Genomic DNA, 23,078 nt, shown 5'->3' on the forward strand with positions numbered 1-23,078 from the left:
ACAAAAATTAATTCTATTAATATTCCTATATAGAGTAACACGTCAACTGTTAGGTATTTGGTGACATTAATCATCTGGAGCTACCCAGGTGTATATAATCGATTATCACTTCCAATGCACATATACTTTTGTAACATACACATTCTAAGTGATTAGGCCCTGTATAATGTACAATATTCCCTTGTTGCAACATGGGTTGCGATCTATATGTTGTAGCGCCCCTTTTCAAAATGACGGTTCGCGTAGTGTAATCCATTTAGGGCTATGTATGTACTGATTGCTGTTGCTACCCATATCCATCCCGTAGCGAAAAACTTAGCCTTCCATCTGTATGGGTATTATGCTTGGTCAGACAACCTATGTTAGTGTGTAGATGTGACTTACATTGCAATTTTTTGCGATAGAGTTGGATCATAATATAGATATCTGATCATTCGTTTTCTTCTAGCATTTGCGGATTCGTTTGGTTCGTGCCTAAATGCCGAAAGGTCACCTTCTTCATATTCCTGTGTTACTTTTTGTATAATACGTATATTAGTGCGCTTAAAGCGCCGTGTTACATATTGCGATAAATTTTTATTTACTATGTTACTCATGATCAATCATAGATTGTTCTATCGGGGACTTCCGCTTGTACGTTGTTTGTGCATCGTGTGGTGTTTCGTTCACATTCACCCGATCCCTTCACTGCGTCTGAAAATACAAATGCCGATGAGTTCCTTGATCCCATCATATCATCTCCCACTACAGTGGGCACTGCCTTGGTATGGTACATATTAGTATCCACTGGATTCGGCATAACATGGGTATTATCCGGGTTTAATGGAAGTTTCCCATTAAAAACAATCTGTGGCGGTTGGGGGAACATGGGCGGGTTATACGGATTTACATAATGTATTGGCGGCGGCATATATTCAAATGTTTCCATCATGGGTCCTTCAAACTCGTATTGATCACGTCTTCTCTTGAGATCCGGTATGTGGGTAACCGGGTTGCCAATTACATCTGGTTGGTGTAGTAGCATCGGATCCATTTGTTCCTCCGGTAACATATATGGGACCTTTTCTGGCATCATCATCACGTTTGGTATGTATTTAAAATCTTCATTTACCTGCATCATGTTGAAATGTCGCGGTGTTGCCAGGCAATCCGCATCGGACACATCCGTAGATATTGTAGCCTGGTCACCCCCGTTTGCCAATTTCTGTCCCTTCTTTATCCTTACCTTCGACGGTTGCGCACATGCTTTGTACTTTGGTGGTGGCAATCCAACATTAGAAACCAATGGTATTGGATATGGTTGGAAAATCGGCCCGTTTGCTGTGGAGATCAACTCTCCCTGAAGCTTACTATAGAACTCTTGTGGAACACCTCCAAAGTAGGGAGGCATGAACGTAGGGACATTGGGGAAATCCCTACTTTCAGTATTTCTTCTATGTGTATCCATAGGTGTTGTCCGCGATACCAGCCTATCCTTGCAGTCTAGTTGTGACTCCACTGCCGAAATTTGCCGTGTAGGTACATCCACTTGGTTCATTGTCATGTTTCCATAGCACGGCTTTGTAACATTTCCCTTATCGAGATTATTATGCAACAAGGTTGACGAGCATATCTGTAGTAATGCTTGTCCACAGCTGCAACACGCATTATCTGTCGATGGTCTGAAAGTGTGCACCTCTTTGTGCTCCGGGTTTGGTAGTTCTGAATCTTTAACTAGCACCCATTTATATCCACGAAATTTAGAAACGGGTGTCGGACAAAACATCTGAAAATCGTTATTTTCCAGGTCGTTACCAGCAAATGGGTTGGTATAATCCATGGTAAAGGCATATCTTTGTCCTTGTGACACTGGTTTTATGTATTTCATGGCAGGCGATCCAGCATTTGTAGTATCACAATCCGGCACATCGTCAGGTTGTACAAACGAGCTAACATCTACCTCAGCGCGGTTCTTTCTAACATATGACCTCTTAGGTTTCGTAAGCGCTACCTTTGAGCCTCTCTTTCCATTACTTTGTATACTATTTTTGACTCTGCCTGCCTTCGGATTGACTTTTGGTAATAGGTAGTTATCCCAACCAGTGGTGCTGTTATCAAAAGTGTATGGATTAACCATATTATATGATGAGACATCTGGCATATTCCTTTGATACACTCGGTTGGGGTTATTACTACCCGATCTATTCGGTTTCCACATCATTTCGCGATCCATATGATTCGTGTACATGAACATTTCGATGGGCTTTGGATCAATCCTTGGCATCTTTAGCTCCGTGTTGGTAAGATGCTTCTTCGTAGTCAACGTCGAATTCACGATGAAAGGATTGGCGGCAGCGCATCCTGTATCATTTGGATACGGGTAGTACATGTTGTTGCTATCATATCCACCACATTGTAGTTAATGACAGAGATAGCATTCTTTGTACCTAATAATCTCCCTTGACACACGACTGTAGCAAATCAAAATTAAAAATCTTAAAAGATCCACATGAATATCATTTTGATATTCTTTATGTTTTAAAATGACAAATAGTGTATTGCGGGGAGAAATAATACACCAACGGGGATAAAATAGTACCAATGTCGTATATTATCGACGCATCCAGAATAGTGGATGAATAACAAGCTAATTTGAAATATTATTCAAATATTCTAATTTTATGAAATATAAAACGTTAAAAAACAAAATGCAACGTGAAACGTATATTCAAGGGTTCGTTACTTCATTTACAGCACGTTGTGTATCCCCATCTGTGCCGTGTGCCATAACATTGAATTTTACTTGATTCCACGTTAATAGTACCTATGACATCTAAATCGTTGTTTTATATTACATTATGGCATAATAAGGTGCTACATGGTGTATGGTTATGATCTATGTGTAATTGCGGTCAATCTTCCCGGGGTGCGATCATCCAAACTGTGGATATTATATTGCTATCATAGCCATTAGTTTTGTACTTCATAGCCTAATCTCTTGGGTGTGTAAAATAATGATTACCGCTCAATGTATCCATTAGATTGTCATGAAAACACTCAGGCAATCTGACGGTCTCTAACGATGTAATTATCTGTAAAACATCTGTTTATGTAGTTACTAGTTTAAATATTCATTGATGCCATGCCATCTGTTGGCGGGATTGACCATTTCTGGTATAGTCATATAGTTTGGCATTGTATTACTTAACAATGCGCTATAGTATTCATTAGTTTTTTTGTAAAGCACTATATAGTATTATGTAATTATTGAACTGTTCCTAGCCAACAGATTATCCATGTCTCGTTTGGTAATGTATCACTATGCAGGGTTGGATGCTGCGCGTCCCTGTTAATACAATCTAGATTGTTCACTTAATTTTATTTTGTTATAAAATACAAAAATTATTTCAAATGATATTGCGAAATCTCGGTATTTTTACCACCTGGATTCGTGAGTGCGCCGTGCGTAGATCTTAATTCAATTTTACAGTGAACAGCATATTGCCATCATCCAACAACATGAGGGGTTCTGACATATCTCACTGGGTCAATGAATCCATTAACAAGAGCAAGGTGGTTGTCTTTTCGAAGACGTAGGTTCATGCTGATATTCCACAATGCTATGTAGTACCTGCCCATACTGCATTAAGGCAAATGGCATACTTAATTCGGTAGCTCCAAACGATTTGGTATGTTCGGGTGGACATTTAATATTGACATTAGACTATTATTCAACTTGACGACAACCCAGACCGTGCTGAGATTATGGAGTATTTCAGGGAGACCACTGGTATGTTGGTGTTGATTTGTTCCTATTGTATTTAGGTGCTGCTACAGTTCCTCGTGTATTCATTGGTGGCAAGTTCTTTGGTGACTGCAGTAAAACGGTAGGTTTGTTGTTATCTGGTGTTAAGATTCCAAGGTCGCTGCTAACGAGTCTGGCGAGTTGAAGAAGGTATTGGAGGAAGCTGGTTGCCAGTGAATGTATGAATAGTGCTTGTGAATACCCTTTGGGTGTATATAATGTCTCATAATGTCAATAACTATAACCATTAATTTACTTAATCGATATTGCTATGATCTATAGTTACTCAAAAGACATTCCAATGGTCATTATATAGTATTATACAAACTTTTGGGGGATATAGCATCATGTCATGGAATCCTGGTACAGCGTACTTGTAGTGGTCATTGAATAACTTCTTGCAATGAACACATTTGGTATATAATGGCGTATTCTACATCTGCATTGTATGTTCGACTACTATCGCAAAATGTGAAGCCGGCGGCAAGTTGTTATACTGTGTTCGGCACTGGTAATTGCTTCCACCACGCCAAGGTACACAAACACCTCGGTTCGTTTATGCAAAGGAATTTAGCTGTGTATGGGCATCGAATAGGTGCTTTTCAATGCACTTCACGTTCCTGGGTGTGTACCAGTGCGGTACCTAGTGACCTTCCTGGTAAGTTAGCGGTCTATAGTGGTTAATAAGTTATCAGCGAGTGAAACTGATGCATCCCATGATCTGCAATTCTATGATTACCGATCGCATCAGTTACTGAAGCGTTCTTTCGGGAGTATTGTAAAGATATATTGTGATTCTACAGATCCCAATTATGCTCAACCATGGCAGATGCGTCGTCAGCTAAAGTCCATAGGCTCGGGTTTTGCTATATCTAATCGTATGGTACTCACCAATGCCCATTGTGTATCGTGGCACAACAGATGTCTATTACGTAAGCATGGCTCCACTATTAAATTCCCAGGCCGCATAGTTGCGATAGGCCATGAGTGTGATTTAGCCATTATTCACGTGGATTCAGAAGAGTTTTGGGAGGGCGTTGAGCCTTTAGAGCTTGGCGAGGTGCCAAGTTTACATGATGCTGTTACTGTGGTTGGTTACCCAGCTGGTGGTGACAATCTATGTATCACCTCGGGTGTTGTTTCTCGGGTAGATGTCACCACATATGCTCATTCCAACTTTCGTTTGTTATGTGCTCAAATTGACGCTGCTATAAATGCTGGCAATTCCGGTGGTCCTGCTTTGAAGGATGGCAAGGTCATCGGTGTTGCTTTCCAGGCGTACGATGAAGCCCAGAACATTGGTTACATAATTCCAACATCAATTGTGCGTCAATTTTTACGTCAACTTGAAATTCACAACCGTTACACTGGATTTGTCACTATCGGTATAACATACCAGTTATTGGAGAATCCCGCTCTCCGATCATTTGTTGGTTTGGACCAGATTAATGCTTCTGAACTTCCCGAAGGTAGGTACTTTGTATACTCTGTATACTTTATAGGTATAACTGCTACTGGCATATTAGTATGCCAGTGTGATAAGGTTCCTAGGCCCGGCGACCGGCTTCAAACTAGGGATGTTATTTTAGCCATTAATGGCCATGACGTGGCTGACGACGGCACTGTGCACTTTAGGTGAGTTCTCTGACCAGGCTAACATACTCGCTAGGGACGTGGAACGAGTTCACCTGGCATATGCACTGACTAATAAGTTTACTGGTGACCCTTGCGAGGTGGTTGTGCTTCGTGATGGCGTGGTGAAGACCCTGGTTGTTCATTTACAAAGGCCTAGTTACTTGGTACCGGAACACCAGTGGGAGGTCATGCCTCGTTACTATATATTCGGTGGCCTTGTATTTGTACCGCTGACTATGGAGTACCTTAAGGATGAGTTTGGTAAAAAGTTTTACGAGCGAGCTCCGAGTGCATTGCTGAAGCCATTGAGTGATATATTTGCTGACGAATCAGGCCAGGAGGTGGTAGTACTAAGCCAGATTCTAGCGTCAGACATAACTGTTGGTTACGACTTTAGAAATGTCCGTTTAGAGGCTGTTAATGGTCATTCCGTGAGGAACTTGAAGCATCTTGAGTACTTGTTGCAAAACACCCTCAGGGACTCACCTTACCTCACTTTTAAATTCGACGGCGAGGTCATTCTAGTGTTAGACCGCATTAAAGCGGAGGAGTTGCATCCACTTATTTTGGAGCAACATGCAATTCCAGCTCACAAATCTCGTGAATTATAGGTATACCAATGATGGCACTTAGTTGCTATGGTATAAACTAGTTTACATGGTTTCTAGTGTATTCTGTAGTCGTTTATAGACAATCTTTATAAGAACTTGTTCTACGCGACACCATCACTTGAATGTGTGACTAAAGTAGATAACAGACATACACACTTATCAGCACCAGCAACACCAATTGGTATGTGCTAGAATACATTAACCCTGGGTATTTTGCTTAACAGTAATAATCCCTTTATGTGACTAGACACTATACCCTGGATTCCATACCGAATCTGGAGATATGAGGTCTACCTTCCGGTTCATAGGACCCTGAGACATTACATGGTGTAATGTACCTATATAAGCAATGGCTGCTGCTTGTGGCTTTAGTACTGCACATTGTGCCTCGAGCAACGTGCTTTATTCAGAGACGAGCACCTGCCAGGGACTTCAAACTGTATAGCAAAGCTTTGAGAGAACCTAGGTTTCCAAAGACCACTAAGCGTTATATGACTACTCGCGCCGGTAAGACTGAGACGATATTACACCTGGGTGAGCTTTTACGTCGTAGCAAGGTGGTTCTCAGGTTTACTTATAAAAGGTTTACTCCAAACGAGCGCCTTTTATTGAATCGCAAGTTAAAGTCGTTTATCTATACAGGCAAGGACGGTACTCCGCCATGTGGTAAATTGCAAATGGTGAAGAACACGTTGATTGAGAAGGCCATGATAGGTACACCTTGGGAAGTGTTTGCTCCACGTATGCATGGTCCATCAATGTGTTTCTTTGTTTTTGATGATGGCAGGTTACCGCATATTTTGGGCGCCATAGAGCGGCTTCGTGCTACTGACAAGAAGATTCGTAGGCATATAACCTTGGAGAGTGCATCGTATGCTGGCAAGGTGGTGGAGCCACCTGATCTCTTTAGAATCACGGACTACAGCTCCCGGGAGCATGTACTAGTTCGTTTGATGGGTAGTTTGAATGGTGGTGCTCAACAGGTTGCCAGCGGGGTCAAATCGGTAATGTCCAAATTGGCAATGGCCCTCAACGAGGTGACTAAAAAGTCAGTTGTTTCGGAGGTTAGCACTACTCTGGTAGAGGTATCCACGGGCTGATTACTTTATATTTTCAATGTAGTGTTACTTTCTAGTACCCAGTTCTATAGGATAAAAGTTATTACTGTATCACGGATATTATTATTCCAACCTACTAAATAGGTATAGGTACCCATTATTGGTTGGTGCACTGTCACAAGTTAGCACTTTGGCGTCATTGTAGGTATACCAGTGCCCATGTTTCGTTATGTGGCATACGTAATGCCCCGTATTGATACTTTCTCCTATATGCGATATAACTGCCCAGAGCTTGTATCTTCCCTTTTGCTTCACCTGTGTGGTAGGGGCGAAATCCTCCGTTGCCAGCCAGTCCACGGCGGCAGCCAGGTCATCTCCAAACTTCTCGGCAGCTCTGTTTGCCAGCTCCAGTGGGTATCCCAGGTCCATCAGTATCGAAGCGTTGGTGGCAACTACTCCAGCTTTGTCGTCTGGCGTATCCTCTGAGACTACGTCCATGTTGGATAGTATCCAGTTCACGCATGTATCTATGTTGTCATTCCCTTCTCTTTCCATGGCCAATCTACATAGCTTTTCCTGGAATCCCATGGCCATCAGCTGTTGCAACAATGTGTCATTTCCTTGATGTTTGGCCTTTTTAGGTTCGCGTGTATTGCATTCAACGATATATCCTTTGTGGTCCACTTCACCTTGTGTTTCTAGTACAATGCCCTCCTGTGGTACCACAACGGGGTTCACTATTTTCTTACTAGTTCCATCCATGTTATAGAAGAAACGGTCGACCTTTATCACGAGGTACTGTGGTAACGTCACTAGTGCGTTAGTGATCACCCCTACGTGGTGTTTGCCCTGGTCAATGTAGTCAATCTCCTGTTCACGCTCCCAGTTGCTTACGCAGTGCTGTAGGTTAATTTCGACTGTAGGGTCCAATTCCATTGTTTCGGATTGTAGGATCAACGGTAGACATAGCATATGCATCTCATTGTCGTTGTAGGTCATCTTATTCAAGCTTTCGCAGACCAGGTACTGCCTATACTTGAAGAAAAAGAATGACTTCAGTTTAAAGTTTGTTTTTGTACGTCGTTTTACTTCTGTTTCCATATCAACAAGCGTATTCAGGAGGTGGCTGAAGAATTCCTCTGCATCCTGTTGGTCACCTGTGGCAAACCTCTGGTTGTCCCTGCCAATGGCATACTTTAACATTGATGGCTTCACAGCTACGTTTTTCAATTCTGCGCGTGAATGAGTTGGTCTATCTAGAACCTACGTTCCGGTTCTTCGTAATTAATTCCCATCTCTTCACAAGCTTTGCGATATCTGGATAATAGTTCACGTTGCTGCTCTACCACGCGATCCGTGGTCAACGCCTTGACTATCTTTGCAAATTGCAACAACACATCACCGCACGGTTGGGTACCTTCTGGCACCTCAGTTGCGATGCTTTCAATGTTTTCCACGAAGTACTTCGCTAGTTCAGGTACTGATGCCAGTACCTGCACTGCCGAATTGAGGTAGCATGTATTCCCCAGGTTCTCTAGACCGATTAATCTGGATGGTATGTGCATAGCCACTTAATACCTACCCCGGTCCTTGTGCCACTTGTGACTTCCCATTGCCCATTTCGGACCAATCATGCTGTTCATTCTTCTCAATTTCCAATTGTGCCGTTGTTTTCTCGGTTTTGGTCAAGTTACTATAGCGTGTGTATATGGACCTGTGAATACCTACGAGACGTCTATACCAAAGTGGGCTAGGTGGACACTGAGGTAAGGGTCAGTTACCAAGCAGTCCTCATCGGCTGCGTAGCTGAACACATCACCCGAAGTGGCAGTGATGGTACCCACTTTCACTGCCAGTGGGTATATACCACCCGTTTCATTGTAATGCTGGATTGCAGCACCTTCCTCTCCATCAGCGCAGCCTCCGGAGTCATAGTTTTTACGACCACAGCCAATATACCTGGAACAGTTATTACCCACGTTGTGTATACCTACCCATCAGATAAATTAAGCCATAGGTTAGTAGCAGCTCCACAGCGGTCGCAGACCAAGTTCTCGTACTTGATCACCGGTGGTGCTTCTACTTGTATTAGATGCTCTGCATACTTGGACTCGTTCAAATAGTCCTTCCAAACAAACTCATCAGGGTTAAAGTTGAATGCTTCATGGTCTATAACGGCTTTGCAAATTGTAGCTAGACCCTGCGGTGCACTCTCTAGGGGCACCGTGAGTCCTAGCGATGGGCAGTATATCTCATACTCCACGACTTCATCGCATGTCTTCTTTTGCTTGTACCTGGGATAGATATAACCCTGCCAAACGCAACCTACACTATAGCTGTTTCATTCGTAGTACTTCCTGGCTCCTTGTTAATCGCAGTGCTACTATCCACCTTATCAAGTGTGACGTCCTCGCTGTAATTAACCTCTGGGTTGACGGGGACTAGAACTCGCTTTACATGTAGATAAATCGCATTGTCACCAGATGTATCAAGATGAAGGACCCCTTTCCCAAATGATTCAAATGATTTCAGGTTTATATAGATGCCGTCTGGCGATTTATCGGTATCAGTGCTGTAGAAGTTATATCACGTCCCAAATACCGCTAAATATGCACACATCAAGATGAAAAGGCTATTCCAGTGGCATTATGGAACATATAGTTGCTAAAGCGGTCCTACCTGTATATACATTCATCTTTGTGTACTGCTGTACTACGACTCGGTGTCTTCAATCCACTGGTTTGAGCTAGCTTAGCGAGTGGCTCAGCTTCCTTCATTGATAAATTCCGTCCGTAACCACGTTTTCCAAGGCTCTAAGCTTAATGATTCTGTGTGATCGCTGCGTTAACATACAAGTCCCCATGCCATAAGTTTAGGCAGATTCCATCCCATGGTGTCTAATGTATGGTACTCAGACACGGCGCTTTTGCGCCTTGAGTATGTTAATGAAATTGCTTTTGGCATTGTTGCCCGCTATACTGTTATTGGCACCACCGGCGGTACCCATAGTGGCGCCTCGCAGACAATCTTTGTCTAGTTCCTTCGGTAAATTTAATACTCGCTTAAACTCGGTTCAACAACCCTTGTGCTCAGTGCCGTCCAGTAGACTACGTAATGAAACCATTTCAGTAGTCGTACATTCATTCTGGCGCCAAGATTCCATATTCAATACTAGGATCGAGCTTGTTGGCAATGATACAGACACTGGTTTACAGATCAAGCGTAAGATTGAGGCTATAACTGGTGTCCCAATATGCTTACAAAAGTTGTATGCCAGCGATGGGCCACCTCCCAATGATGCAATGGTGCCTCTAGAGGACAGTGACAGGATAGGGTACTTCCCATCATTAATACGGCTACGTCACGATACACATGGCAAGGAGATTCACATCCAGCTGAAGTTACCAGTTCCACTTTTATATCGCACCACTTACGACCCGGGGAAGTACCAGGAGTATTTATCTGCTGTACAAAGGTACAGCACGCTGCTACGCAAGGCCAAAGATTCCCGCAGCAACCCGAAACTAATGCTGGACCCTTTAAGCGTGATGGAAGAAAATGTTATGGACAATGCTACTGCAGACGACAGCATCCTTGGAGGTACCAAGTTGGATAGTGTTACTAATATTGGCTATAACGACACAATACCAGCGGATAGTTACTCGTATAAATCACGTTTCATTACACCAAATCGCAGGATATACTTAAATTTCTTTGAGGATCTTCCGGAACCTATGGGCAGCGCCAAATTGCTCTACTGGTTAAATCGTCAGCTACCGATTGACTGGAATGAGCATTTGAAGATCGCGTTTTTTTGTTACTTAATACGGGAAACATGTGACAATGAGGAGTGGGTTAAGCAATTGTTGTTATACTCACCTCCTTTATTTATAATATCAAAGTTCAAGCCTGTTAGGCTAGCTCTGCTTACTCTGTTCCACATGCTACCGTTGAATTGGCTACCCCGAGGTAAGTTGTATCGCGTATCTCCTTAATTCATGCAGCAATTACCACCATATTCCCTGCGCATATAGCGCAGCTCATGGAGTAGTACTTATAGTGTCACCAGTACTAAGAAAGTGGTTAACTCTGTAACACAGTGTAGCTAATTCCACTAGACACTATTGTGCTCTATAATATTACCGCGGTTTAATATTGCCTGTCTCTGTTTGGTGGCTTGGCCCACTCCACATTCAGCAGCAAGTTGTCGTAACCCTGCCTGTTAAGCTTATTGATAGCGTTGAGGGCATCCTGCCTGGTGGCATAGGTAATAAAAGCGAAACCCTTGGAATACTGGGTTTCCTTGTGCTTAGCTAGGTAAGCACGGTGAATGCGGCCTACACGACTAAACAGCTCTACTAGATCCTTCTCACGCACGTCCTCACTCAAGTTAGTGACACGTACAGTGTTCTCATCGAAATTCCTGCGATCACCACCCTCCTTACGGCTGGGTGGAACGTACTTAGCTGGCATGTCCTTGGAATCCATCATGTCAACAACGTCACTGTCATCACGTAAACTCTTGAACTTCATCTTCAATTCACGAGTTGCACGCGTAAGGTTGATATCCGCAGGAGCGTATACAAGGTCAAGGTTGTCCTCAACATTGACCTTGGAACGACGGCCCACTGGCTGCTCAATTAAAATCTCTTCCTGAGATGCCATGGTAATACCCGCTTCCATATTCTTATCAACCTTGAATATAGATCCATCGGCACGCGCTTTAGCTTCCTTGTGAATGCGTCGAGGGATTCTACTCTCCTTGATCCGTTTTGTTATCTGATATGTATCATTAGTAGTGATAACACTATGTAAACCAGGAACAGTTTTTACTAGGATATGCCCTTACAATGTGTATGTTTGCCTACCTTTACCGTCTGGCCCTGGCGATTCTTGGTGTACGAAGTTACAACCTTGATACCCTGGGAGTCCGGAGCAGTTTCAAAAGCGGTCAGACGATGACTATCAATCCCATCGACATCATAGTCCTCATCAGCTTCAATATCAGCCCACTTCGTCTCCGATATCATACTGCCTGATCAGCAATGAACACACCCCCAAATGTATATAGATGCCAACGTTCGTTTGCTCATACTTACCGTCAACCATTTTGTATACGTAATAGTTAAATACAAAGATTAATAGCTATATTAAACAAGTGGTTCGTCGCGCTTCCCCATACCAGGGCGCGCACTAGTACATGTTGACGTTAAGCTCCAGGAATTGCTCAGATTCCTTTTCGTTCTGATAGACATGTCATATAAATGCTTCCAAATTACCAATTGGCGCTCCAACTCGCGTCTTTGGCGTTGTAAATAGCCTGTTGTCTATATTACGTATAGACATAACTTACCCAGCTTTGTGAACACAGTTCCTATAGCGAGCAGTGCGATGATGATAATGATTCCAAATGCTGTGGTAAGGATATATCCCAGGGATTGTGCCTACACCCGTACTTACCATAGCCCTTGAGCTTGATGAAATGCCAGTTGACCTATAAGCAATGTGATTCCATGGTAGTGCAATGTGTCATCCTTGGAACTCCCAAGGAGCACAATGACAACAATATCCAGTCGTCCTTACGTACCTTACCGCCAAGTAACCAATTTATCTCGGCCACGTCCGCTTCAGACAGGCTTATAATCTTAGATAGACAGTTGCCGTCATTGGATTCCCTAATCTGGACAGCACTGTTGTTTAGTGCTATGCTTTTGCAGGCCCTGCAACAGTGTTACTTGGTAAATACAGCCAGTTATAGTTATATGCCAGGCATTGTTTATAGTGTCTATCGGGATTTAGATGGACCCAGTTGATTCAGACATGTAACCACGGCTTCACTTACCATTTAGACTCTTCGTCAGCGAGTATATCGGCAAACTCAAGTGTTGCACGTGGTGAACAGGCTATGTATATTGTATATACCATATAAATACATACCTTTCCATAGCTGCTTACAAATATTTGGGCATACGTAAGCTACCGCGAGACCACTGGCCTTGGGGAAGTATATATGTGTATCCCTATGGACATTTCCATGACCTGAGTATGCACTGCATCAGATTAACAAGCCACTTACAACCTATAGCTGCGTATAAACCCAGTAAAGTCTGGAGGCATTGCTCACGGTTAGGCGCATTGCGCAAGATGGCTGAATCTGGACTTAAAACAGGCCTAGTAACGGGACAAGCTAATAGCCCGGCTTTCTGTAGATGTATAAAGATTAATTACCCCGTTATTACCTCACACAAATGCCGATTGAAACTAGAATCTGGGTCACTTATGGCAACACACTCTAGTTTATGTTTCGCTGTTTCAGGTGTTGCTAGAATAGCAGTAAGTGCTATAGAATGTAATATGCTATAAAGAGCAGCAAGAAACAACGCCATTTATTTTTCTTGCAGCCATAATTTCCCCGCGCCACTAACTGTACGCCCACTATTTACGCACTGAACAACAGATTACAACAACGTTATCAGTTAATATCCTTACACATACTAGACCCTTAATATATCAATTAACTAGATCCAAGCAACAAGCCCAGTTGCTTCAGGATTTATTAACCAATACTGGTGACAAGCGTCATTAAGGGTTTATACCATGGAAAAAGTCACCAAGAGACAGTGGATGCAGTCGGTTAACGGCAAAATACGCGTTGGACCCGAATATCAAGCCATGATACCACCGTTCTATAGAATAAGCGGCAAGGGTCACGGTAGTACCGTGCCTACGGATGGCAGTAGTGGCGAAAAAGCCAACACAAACGAAGCTACAACGTATACCTACGTATCAGGTAACTCCATAGAGGAACAAGTTAACAAGCGAGTGAATCCTGACGGTAACGATAAGAATCAAAGCAAAGCACAGTGTACCTACCTAGGTCCAGAAGACTTCCTCATATCACATTGAGGGCCTGATCACTCCCTGAACACAACTAATTGGCTTGAGCGCGTATCCCACAGCAATGTGGGTCGATGTGTACGGTTGAAAGGTAGCTGGATGATATATAACCACAAAACAAGACTTACTTCAAGGATTACAAACTCGCGTCTAGGTAACATGCGCTGCAACTCACTTTCCTCCCAATCTTCGTCTAATTCTAGATAGTGATCGATAAAAGCTTTGAGAGGGGGTGGAATAAAGGGATCTATCACACGCTCCCAGTTTTCAGTCACTGGATTGTAGTACGCCTTCACCTTGCGATCGTGTCCTTGATGGATCACGTAATCATCATCCTCAGTGCCTACATTTTTAAACCTGTTGAAGAACTCTTCAGCGAAGATGGTAACGCCCAGGATTGTGGCAAATGAAACTGCGATTGCCAGCAACTGAAAGTATATTATATCAAGATTTTTTGTACATACGGTTTTCGAAGTTTGGTACCTATCTTCATCCCTGTCAATACGCTCGCCATTGATGTATCTGCGATAGCGCTCAAAGCGCTCTGTATCCTCAACTGTAACACACTGGTAAAGGTTGTGTTAATGTACATCTAGCATTTTTTGGTTTTACACACGATATTGTAAACATGTGCTAATACTACACTAGACGGAGCATATACGCAAAATGCTGATGTGCCCGAGCAAACACGATGTAATGTTTCGCGCAACAACAGATAACATCAAATGTAATATACATACCCGCAGAATATTGGTAGCCAACACCCCGGCTTGATAGAGGCTTCCTTAACGGAGTTACACCCTGGTCACTAAAGATATGATAACAACAACTCAGTAGTTACCTCCGGGTAGTGGCCAAGCCACGGTCGTATTCCCTACGTTTACCGGGGTCGCTCAGCACATCATGGGCCTCCTTGATACATATGAACACATCCTGGCTGCAGGGTTTTATGCTGGCGTCCGGGTGATGTATCTTCACCAAGCGGAGGTACGCCTAGGGGTTATTCTAACATGCTACAAGCACACACACCTGCTTGATATCCTTGGTCTTGGCGTTGTATGGTATTTGTAGCACGTCGTAATATGTAAGTGCCCCCGATTTCAAAGCTTGAGGCAGTGTGTCGGTGTATATAGAAAAGTAGCGATTCCGTACAAGGTGTGATGCAAAAACGGTATAACGTCTAGTTAGGCTACATATTTGAGTTAGCAGCATCGGTTAGAGATACTGGGAAGTGCCCAGGGCCTACACATCGTGGTACTAGACAGCACCAGGAGTACACCCGATAACAGTAAAAAAAAACACATAATACAGATTAACCATTATAGACGCTATAAGTCACTGGAAAGTGTAGTCAGGACTATCCAAAATGCGTCTCGGACTAAGAAGGAACACTAGAGCATATGCTCTTAGTACTATTGTCGATATCCCCGCCGATAGTGATGAATCAATACAATCGCAAACAGTAGACCATGGATTTAACAAGGGAGGCGATGGTCACTTAGAAGGACAATACAATGACCCACGTCCCAGGAAGACACCGGGTCACAAGTCAAATGAGACAATTCACCCTAAAACAAAGTCTGTCTATGACATTATAGACGAACCCATAGATATGGAGAAGATCAAGAAAACTGGAGTTATATTCATATCACGTATACCTCCATTCATGAGTATCAAGAAGATAAGGTCATACTTCAGTAAATTTGGACAGGTCGGTAAAATATACGCTGAGCCGGAAACATTAGCAAATTATAAAAAGCGGGTAAAATTGGGTGGAAATACAAAACTCAAGTTTGAACATGGTTGGGTAGAATTCTTGGATAAAAAGGATGCGAAATTAGTTGCCATGCACTTGAATGGCCAGCCAGTAGGTGAAAAGAAACGCCACAACGTTTGGAGAGATGACCTCTGGAACATAAAGTATCTACCAAAATACAAATTCTCGGATGTAATGGACTACTTGCACCAAGAACGTAGGGAACGCAAGGATAAATTAAGCTACCGCCTTGCAGAGGCACGCAAGGAAAACTATAACTATCGCGAGCAGTTGGAAGCGGAAAAGGAACACAAACGAATTGAGATGAACCTAAAACGAAAGGGTATTGAATCATATACCCACAAGGTATCTTTCACCCCAAAAGAAAGTAAACATGATAAGGATTCAGAAGAAAGTGTACCTGTAAGCCTTCTAAGTGCGATTGTATCATGAGGGCTATTGCCCTAACACACTAAGTGTTTGTTGCTAATCTATTGCCATGGCGTCAGATCCTGTTCTGGGTTCTTTCACGGTAACGGAGGGGTAAGCGACCTTGCTGTCAACGATAAGCAAGAGGACAGAACCACTTACCGAGTCAATACAGTACCGCTTTTAGCACCCAGAAAGAACTTCCAAGATATGGGAACCAGCTCCTCTGTAATGTGAATTAGATAGGGCAAGCAACTTTTTATCCTTGTGCAATTGTATATATACCTACCTCCAGCTTCAGGTACCCTGATAACACCCAGGTCCTTCTGGGCTGTGCTTAGCATCAGCTGCTTAGTATCACTGGTAGATATCACCTTGGCACGCACAAAATCACCCGGATGGAAACATTCATATATCTTAGGCTCTATGGCCTTAGATTGGTATATGTTGCTAAGGGATATCACACCCTTGAGTCCTTCGGGGATGGAACGACCTTCCAAACATACAATGCAACATTCAGCCTGTTGATGCGATATGCGCTGAACCTGCGCAATGACGATCGCGCCTACGGCAGGTATAGAAGACCCGGGGTGGCGCACATCTATTGAGGTAGCCTATATACACATTAGAGCCCACACATATAGATTACCGAGCCGTCAGAAGGCACTATAGACTCTACAGTGCCCATAACCGAGGAGTGTAGTAAACCCGAACGATTATACACATTCCCCTCTACTGGGCGCGAGCCCACGGGACCCAGACTTTCACCGGGAAGTACGAATCTACGTGACATTATATATAGTCTATACTAGCCCAAAAGGCTGATATGCAGGCACCACCTGGATGAAAACAGGCCTGTGGTGCCAGTAGACAGCACTGTCACGGCGTACCACGATGCAGGCTGTTAGACCAACAACACAGGTTTCACGAGCCACCATCGACATGTGCGCTACCTGAAGCTGCCCACCGAGACATGTTGGCGGTAATGTGTCCTCGCCTGGCCTGCCATTGGTGCTGTGATTCGCAGCAATGGACCTTGGTGAAATGCGGTTTCCAGGAAGTAAACTGTAGATACCCAGCTGCTCCAAAGAACCTGTCCAGCTAATGCCATATGGTCTAGTGTAAGTACCAGGGTTAAATGGAAGTATACAGGTTAAATAGTCCTCCACGGCACTGTCGCCATTGTTACGAGCGTAGACTGATATATTGAAACGCACGTGCAAGGGTACCCTAACACAAAACTTGCTCTCGGTATCGGCACTAGTGCTATAGAACGCAGATGAACCCAGTGATATGCATATATCGAGTGATATGCGAGATTCCACCATGCAGTGTAAACTGGATAGTACCACCTCAGGAACACGTGAGAAGCCGTAAAGTGGTAATGGGCGACCAGCCGACTTGAGGCGCCATACACCAACGCGTGTGTACTGTGACATTACAGAGCGCCTGTAAGTAGCCTTCGAAACCACTGCGCTGGTGTTAACCATACGATCACGCTGATGACTCAAGTCACTTATCCGTAACTCACCCTCACGAGAGGAGCCCAAAGACCAACGGAGTGCTAAATGGTGGTCTAGAAGCTGAACGAAGTTATCAGCAGTCATCTGCTTAGCAGCCATGTACAACAGGCGCTGAGAACGAATACGCCATGTAGCATCAGTCCTGGGTAAAGCAACGAAACCCTTGGAAACACCAGAACCACTCATACACATAAAGGGGCGATCCGTGTCATTAGCAATGCTCACCTCTATGTCCACATCATGGCCATCGAATACACTCTTTAGGCTTTGTAAATACTGCATTGTAACGGGTGATAGCAGCGGTTGTATCCCAGATAGTAGTGTTCTAAGGTCAAATTCGATACGCGGCTGCACTGACATCCCTAGTTTACCGATAGATAGACCCTTAGACACTGATACGTCAATCAGCTTATAGACAGTGGCCCTAACGGGACCATATCCAGAATTGTACTCATAGTCCACACGTACGTGGAATCGACAGTCAGTAACCGACGCACGATAGACTATAGGGATATATAAAGTACTACCCGGGTATAATAACACCACGTCACCTGAGTTTGAATTCAGGCTACGAGCTGAACTTATATCGGAAGATCGACTCCTATATGAATATAACGGAGCCTCAGATCCAGACGATATCACCATGGCACGATCGGAGAATATCTTAAAGTGCCGTGATAAATCACTTGATCGCCTTACACTATCAGTACGCTGACGAGCAGTAGCCAATTCACGATCACGGAGAGTCATTGCATCACACAGAACATCGGGCTCATCAAGAACTGGTAAAACGCTAACAGCAAAGTTGTACAACATAATCGAGCCCGAACTGTTATAAAGCATCAAGTGGATTAAACGCTCTTCACCCTCTATCAACTCAAGCTTGGGGCTCTTCTGACCCATGAACTCATTAGATTTCTGACGTGTTACAGTACATATCCAACACGACTCAAAACAGCATAGTCTCAATGTTTGAGGGAGTGATGCATCACTCGACAGCGGTATGCGCACGCCTGGATGAGTTGAATCGTATTCAGAAGTTACTCGCGGAGTGCAGCGCGATACTATGGACACCGATATGCTGCGAGAACGCAATCGCTCTATACCCGAACTGTTCATAGGCATTCTGCTAGTACATAACTGGTCAACAGAAAAACGGTTACTGCTAACAACACCAATCTTGCTAGTCTGGTAGCCAATAGCAATTTTGTATATGGGATAACTAATGTTAAACCTAAGGCCCGCTCCAGAGCAACATAAATCACGTATTATGTCCATTGACCACGAACCCCCGCTCATGGATGAAGTCAGGGCAATGACGTCACTGGTATCTACATTCAGTAGCAGCTGACTGGACTCTATACCGTTAAACAACACAAACCTGACGCCGATAATATCCAATATCCCAGCAGTACGTGGGATGATATGTAGCTTGAATTCATGACGCTTGGCCAAGGCAGGTAGGAGCACATCCTGAGTTAAGGACTCTACAGGAACTCCACAGGTCAACACTGTCACATCACGTAGGATTATATCCATAGGTAACGGGTTGCATAGACTTATCCTGATAGTATGCACCGTATTAGTTTCAATACCTATGGCGCCACTGTTGTCACTAGGTGTAGAATCATGGGAGTCTGAATTCTCGGCCTGACTGGATGACCAGCCTTGATTAAACGTGCCATGGCAAACCTTGCGGAGTCTGCATCGTGATCCGCACCTAGCGGATCTGTTAACTACACGGCAGCGGTACTTATGCGAATGCAACGTAACAACCGGGTTACAGGAGGTATCCATTAAATCAGGTGCCACACTTGACTCATGGGCACTCGTCCCATCAGGACCACCCAAACGACGCTGATGTAACCTACGCATACGTTGACAACGACTGAAATTAGGCACCACCTTAGACCTATAGCCAAAGTTATCCAATAGACCAAAGACATAATCACTACTTACGTGACCGTGTCTTGGACGTGTTGATTCATAGCGGCTGGTACCCGTTTTCACGTGTATCACATCGATGTCATGGGTCAAATCAGGTTGGTACGCTATCGAAGTCACAATTGGAAGGAGTAGCCTCGACCCTCCATGACCACCAAATACATAGAGTAAACGATCACCAACATGCCGCAAAGTATAGTCACAAGTTTTAAGGGGTACGAGTAATGGCCTGTACCCACGCATAGGAAAATCAAGTGCCTTCGAAGTATCCGTGGATAATATCAAATGGCTGCAACGGAACGGAGCAGCACGAGTACCTGTTGCGACTAAATTGCACGCAGCAGTAAACGCCGACACGGAGGTCTCAAGATCAAGTTGTTGCGATTTAAAACCCGAAATTGCGGTGGTATGGTCAAACGTTGGCTTCTTGTGACGATATCTAGAACTGCCACCGTGCTTCACAGTGACCATGCGATTGCACAAGCCAGTACATACCTGATCAGCAACTACTAGTAACCTAATCAACGCGAGATGCGCCGCTGATAGGCGTTGACCGTGTAACTCGCATTCACGCATAGATAGTGCGGTTGTAGCATCAAACATAGCAGGGAACTCACCTAAACCAGTGTCAGTAGCTGATGAATGCTGATGAAGCCATAGATGTCGTGAAGTGCTTAACGCAACTCGATTCAGTAAGTGTTCTATTTCAGGTGATATGTATATCCCGCTATCAGGGTTTAATAACGACATGCCCGAATCCATACGACGAGGTAACAAATTGCCAATATTCATGCCGTCACACGGCGGTTCGAAGGATTGCGCATCACAGTCAACAGCTGATGGTGATATGCTGCAACTGGAATCACGACGTGATTCGAGGTTATTGATAATGTCCTTTACCGAAGGCATGCCCATAAGAACGTTTCTACTAGTTTCAGTAGTGATAATACCGTCCTTGGAACGACTCTTACCCAAAGTATACCCAGACTCATCTAGCGTAGGACATCCAGAACCATTGCCAGAAGAAAATGATTTACGATACGTGAATTTGTGTATATCTGAAGCAGATCCACTCGATCTAGTATCATGAACACCGAGTGGAACATCCCGTAACGTCAAAGAGGACAAGTGGGAACTGGAGCTTCGCTTCGCTGGTAATGATGAATGACCTTGAATCTCACCATGTTTCCCACGAGTGACACATTTACGAGTACTAGACTCCGCTGAAAAACTACGATTTAAGTTGGGTTCCAGCGGATCTGAAGGCAAAGGATACATGGGCATCACATTGTCATCCATAAGGTACGGGGCCACGTCCACCGTGCTATCAGGAATCTCAATAGAACCCAAAGATGTTACCAAGCCGTAACGCTGCGTTATGTTATCCAAGTTGGGACATGGTCCATCACATCCATGCTCAAGCCGACGCGAGTTATACAAATAGTTGTAAAAGGTCCACTTACGATAAAAGGGGCCGTCACGAGTGAATTCTATGAAGTAGCGCAATAGATTTAGTGAATCCACGCATTGTAACCTGGAAGCACTAAACGAGATAACGCAAGCAATCGCCCGGTGTAATTCAGTGTGGCGACCGCTATCACGAAGGTAATGTAACATCAATGGGATTAATACCCCAAGCTCACGCAAAGGAACAGTTCCCAACGACAACAAACGGTCAAGTGATTTTATATACGTAGAAATAGTAATCTCCGCCATTTTGTCAACATATTCATCAGTAGATGGACTCTTGAAGTACTGTTCACCCCGAGATGGTAACATTATCCCCTCGATGGAGATACCGTCAGGTGTACCCGATGCTGGAACCTCTATTACCGGAGCATCCAATATGGCATCCTTCACTTCAGTAGTTATATAACCTGCACCGGCAATAACAGGTGTTTCAAACAGTTCATCATCATGCAATTCCGCATCGCCCTCCGAAGACTGAGATGAGGAACCATTAGAATGAGTACGACGACGACGAGGTGCAGTAGAAGGTTTACGAAATATAAACAAACGACGGTGAACTGATGTCTTATGCGACAACTTATTGTCGAGATTAGCCTTGGACACTGCGCCCGTATCCTTTGGAGATGTAACAGGAGAGTCATGCAATTCATTGCATCTAGAGTCTACAGCCAGCTTTGTGTTACTACCAGAGGATGAATGAGAACGGTTCAACTCCAATTTACGAATTACAGACTGGCGGCTTAGAGCTATAGCCATACAAAATCCAGAGACAGCATAAAACAAACTATCACCAGCGGATTTAGAACGCTTGCGAGCAAGCTTATACAGGGAAATGCTTTGCGGTATATTGTCTAGCATCATCAGAATATCACCTTGAACCTTCAAGGTACGACCCTCAGATAACAGTAGACGCTGCTTCTTCGGTAAATTCTTAACAAATTCATGTTCATCGTACTGAGTTAATACAGCCCCTTCAGCCAGACGAGAAGTGCTCAAAGTCTTCAGGAAATCGCCCAAAACAGTTACTATGCAATGGATGACCAACTCACGTAAAAAATAGGTTATAGAAGAGTCAGTGCTGTAAAGAACTATCAACTCACGACATGCTGCATTGTTTAAAGTGTGACTTGAAAAACCCTCAATACTAGTATCAACCTTTAACTTGTTCAATGTACGGTTGTATTTCAACCAAGGATATAAAGGACGTAAGTAATCCGCAGAAAATAAACCAAAACCTAAAGAAGCACAACATAACATATGCACTATTGATGTGCCAAAATAGTCATATACGCGATTGAATTCACAATAAAATATATCACGTAAACTTTGACTGTTGACAACATCAACGTCGTGTATCACCACTGCGGCAGCAATGGAGCCCTGACTGAATAAACGCCTATCCAAAATGGGCACATCAGATTCCTGTATGTATCTAATCCTAAATCGAGAGTTATCACGAATGTGAGGATGATTTGAACCAGAAGCAATCCCGTATATTGTAGAAGTAAGGTCAGGAAATAAAATACTGCGACTTACACTGTGAGCCGATATGTATGATGCCTCAATCTCCGCAGCTATTGACATCTTCTCCGATTGATTAAGTGATAACAGAAAACGCTCATGATGGCGCTTTGAAGAATTACAGTCGTAACTAGGCTGAGTAGCACGAAGATCACGTAAAGAAAGTGATGACATATGCTCCCGTAAATAAGATAAGCATGACGTGTAGCACGCTTCAGAAGTAACACTAGTACGACAAACAAGTATATTTATACAAGTAAGGGCGTCCAATGCCTCGTCATAAGACAACGGACGCCCAAAGTAACCTGAGTTACACATAATAGTAATAAACACATACACACCGCTATTCGACGAAGCCGAATAGCGATGCGTAATAAAAACGTGAAATATTAACACCGATCAATGTCTACAAACCCAATCGTAAACCAAGGCGGGCTGATAAACGAAGTA

General features: G+C 43.7%; 14 protein-coding genes across 14 annotated transcripts; 6 read left to right on the plus strand and 8 right to left on the minus strand.

Moving 5' to 3' along the window:
- Positions 1 to 123: 123 nt before the first annotated feature.
- On the minus strand, positions 124 to 507 carry BBOV_IV004305 (putative integral membrane protein). The gene is made up of 2 exons (XM_051767747.1): positions 385 to 507; positions 124 to 327 (listed from the first exon to the last, which is right to left on the minus strand). The coding sequence occupies exons 1-2, from the start codon at positions 432 to 434 to the stop codon at positions 204 to 206; spliced, it is 174 nt and encodes a 57-aa protein (XP_051623630.1). The 5' UTR covers positions 435 to 507; the 3' UTR covers positions 124 to 203.
- A 13-nt stretch (positions 508 to 520) lies between these two features.
- On the minus strand, positions 521 to 2,681 carry BBOV_IV004310 (uncharacterized protein). Its single transcript, XM_001610310.1, has one exon. The coding sequence runs from the start codon at positions 2,366 to 2,368 to the stop codon at positions 599 to 601; it is 1,770 nt and encodes a 589-aa protein (XP_001610360.1). The 5' UTR covers positions 2,369 to 2,681; the 3' UTR covers positions 521 to 598.
- Positions 2,682 to 3,337: 656 nt separating this feature from the next.
- On the plus strand, positions 3,338 to 4,051 carry BBOV_IV004320 (glutaredoxin-like family protein). Its single transcript, XM_051767369.1, has 6 exons — positions 3,338 to 3,430; positions 3,470 to 3,572; positions 3,608 to 3,668; positions 3,703 to 3,769; positions 3,805 to 3,866; positions 3,902 to 4,051. The coding sequence occupies exons 1-6, from the start codon at positions 3,391 to 3,393 to the stop codon at positions 3,959 to 3,961; spliced, it is 393 nt and encodes a 130-aa protein (XP_051623233.1). The 5' UTR covers positions 3,338 to 3,390; the 3' UTR covers positions 3,962 to 4,051.
- Positions 4,052 to 4,172: 121 nt separating this feature from the next.
- Positions 4,173 to 6,045, plus strand: BBOV_IV004330 (DegP protease / trypsin family protein). The gene is made up of 4 exons (XM_051767741.1): positions 4,173 to 4,442; positions 4,480 to 5,253; positions 5,287 to 5,419; positions 5,454 to 6,045. The coding sequence occupies exons 1-4, from the start codon at positions 4,208 to 4,210 to the stop codon at positions 6,028 to 6,030; spliced, it is 1,719 nt and encodes a 572-aa protein (XP_051623234.1). The 5' UTR covers positions 4,173 to 4,207; the 3' UTR covers positions 6,031 to 6,045.
- A 196-nt stretch (positions 6,046 to 6,241) lies between these two features.
- Positions 6,242 to 7,158, plus strand: BBOV_IV004340 (uncharacterized protein). The gene has a single exon (XM_001610313.1). It carries the CDS (start codon positions 6,363 to 6,365, stop codon positions 7,128 to 7,130), a length of 768 nt encoding a protein of 255 aa, XP_001610363.1. The 5' UTR covers positions 6,242 to 6,362; the 3' UTR covers positions 7,131 to 7,158.
- Positions 7,159 to 7,191: 33 nt separating this feature from the next.
- BBOV_IV004350 (Ubiquitin carboxyl-terminal hydrolase family protein) lies at positions 7,192 to 10,045 on the minus strand. Its single transcript, XM_001610314.2, has 8 exons — positions 9,942 to 10,045; positions 9,768 to 9,901; positions 9,418 to 9,660; positions 9,083 to 9,382; positions 8,817 to 9,047; positions 8,671 to 8,781; positions 8,356 to 8,636; positions 7,192 to 8,320 (listed from the first exon to the last, which is right to left on the minus strand). The coding sequence occupies exons 1-8, from the start codon at positions 9,978 to 9,980 to the stop codon at positions 7,212 to 7,214; spliced, it is 2,448 nt and encodes an 815-aa protein (XP_001610364.2). The 5' UTR covers positions 9,981 to 10,045; the 3' UTR covers positions 7,192 to 7,211.
- Positions 9,974 to 11,204, plus strand: BBOV_IV004360 (uncharacterized protein). Its single transcript, XM_001610315.2, has 2 exons — positions 9,974 to 11,057; positions 11,093 to 11,204. Exons 1-2 carry the CDS (start codon positions 9,989 to 9,991, stop codon positions 11,137 to 11,139), a joined length of 1,116 nt encoding a protein of 371 aa, XP_001610365.2. The 5' UTR covers positions 9,974 to 9,988; the 3' UTR covers positions 11,140 to 11,204.
- A 15-nt stretch (positions 11,205 to 11,219) lies between these two features.
- BBOV_IV004370 (RNA recognition motif domain containing protein) lies at positions 11,220 to 12,239 on the minus strand. Its single transcript, XM_001610316.2, has 3 exons — positions 12,188 to 12,239; positions 11,957 to 12,123; positions 11,220 to 11,867 (listed from the first exon to the last, which is right to left on the minus strand). The coding sequence occupies exons 1-3, from the start codon at positions 12,195 to 12,197 to the stop codon at positions 11,238 to 11,240; spliced, it is 807 nt and encodes a 268-aa protein (XP_001610366.1). The 5' UTR covers positions 12,198 to 12,239; the 3' UTR covers positions 11,220 to 11,237.
- Positions 12,240 to 12,256: 17 nt separating this feature from the next.
- On the minus strand, positions 12,257 to 13,489 carry BBOV_IV004380 (putative integral membrane protein). The gene is made up of 9 exons (XM_051767818.1): positions 13,328 to 13,489; positions 13,165 to 13,291; positions 13,026 to 13,127; positions 12,931 to 12,991; positions 12,676 to 12,808; positions 12,549 to 12,582; positions 12,442 to 12,501; positions 12,368 to 12,408; positions 12,257 to 12,332 (listed from the first exon to the last, which is right to left on the minus strand). Exons 1-9 carry the CDS (start codon positions 13,472 to 13,474, stop codon positions 12,282 to 12,284), a joined length of 756 nt encoding a protein of 251 aa, XP_051623235.1. The 5' UTR covers positions 13,475 to 13,489; the 3' UTR covers positions 12,257 to 12,281.
- A 78-nt stretch (positions 13,490 to 13,567) lies between these two features.
- Positions 13,568 to 14,660, plus strand: BBOV_IV004390 (ELM2 domain family protein). Its single transcript, XM_051767645.1, has one exon. It carries the CDS (start codon positions 13,686 to 13,688, stop codon positions 13,992 to 13,994), a length of 309 nt encoding a protein of 102 aa, XP_051623236.1. The 5' UTR covers positions 13,568 to 13,685; the 3' UTR covers positions 13,995 to 14,660.
- On the minus strand, positions 13,568 to 15,248 carry BBOV_IV004400 (DnaJ domain family protein). The gene is made up of 7 exons (XM_051767456.1): positions 15,015 to 15,248; positions 14,827 to 14,978; positions 14,726 to 14,793; positions 14,450 to 14,541; positions 14,114 to 14,413; positions 13,962 to 14,080; positions 13,568 to 13,917 (listed from the first exon to the last, which is right to left on the minus strand). Exons 1-6 carry the CDS (start codon positions 15,195 to 15,197, stop codon positions 14,003 to 14,005), a joined length of 873 nt encoding a protein of 290 aa, XP_051623237.1. The 5' UTR covers positions 15,198 to 15,248; the 3' UTR covers positions 13,568 to 13,917; positions 13,962 to 14,002.
- Positions 15,249 to 15,316: 68 nt separating this feature from the next.
- On the plus strand, positions 15,317 to 16,329 carry BBOV_IV004420 (uncharacterized protein). The gene has a single exon (XM_001610321.2). The coding sequence runs from the start codon at positions 15,352 to 15,354 to the stop codon at positions 16,192 to 16,194; it is 843 nt and encodes a 280-aa protein (XP_001610371.1). The 5' UTR covers positions 15,317 to 15,351; the 3' UTR covers positions 16,195 to 16,329.
- BBOV_IV004430 (Exosome component EXOSC1/CSL4 family protein) lies at positions 16,193 to 16,978 on the minus strand. Its single transcript, XM_001610322.2, has 4 exons — positions 16,820 to 16,978; positions 16,460 to 16,784; positions 16,333 to 16,396; positions 16,193 to 16,297 (listed from the first exon to the last, which is right to left on the minus strand). Exons 1-4 carry the CDS (start codon positions 16,961 to 16,963, stop codon positions 16,228 to 16,230), a joined length of 603 nt encoding a protein of 200 aa, XP_001610372.2. The 5' UTR covers positions 16,964 to 16,978; the 3' UTR covers positions 16,193 to 16,227.
- BBOV_IV004440 (uncharacterized protein) lies at positions 16,924 to 22,966 on the minus strand. The gene has a single exon (XM_001610323.2). The coding sequence runs from the start codon at positions 22,944 to 22,946 to the stop codon at positions 16,974 to 16,976; it is 5,973 nt and encodes a 1,990-aa protein (XP_001610373.1). The 5' UTR covers positions 22,947 to 22,966; the 3' UTR covers positions 16,924 to 16,973.
- Between the last annotated feature and the right edge of the window lie 112 nt (positions 22,967 to 23,078).

This window comes from Babesia bovis, assembly GCF_000165395.2.
Source record: "Babesia bovis T2Bo chromosome 4 map unlocalized Chr4_1, whole genome shotgun sequence".
Taxonomy (NCBI): Eukaryota; Apicomplexa; class Aconoidasida; order Piroplasmida; family Babesiidae; genus Babesia; species Babesia bovis.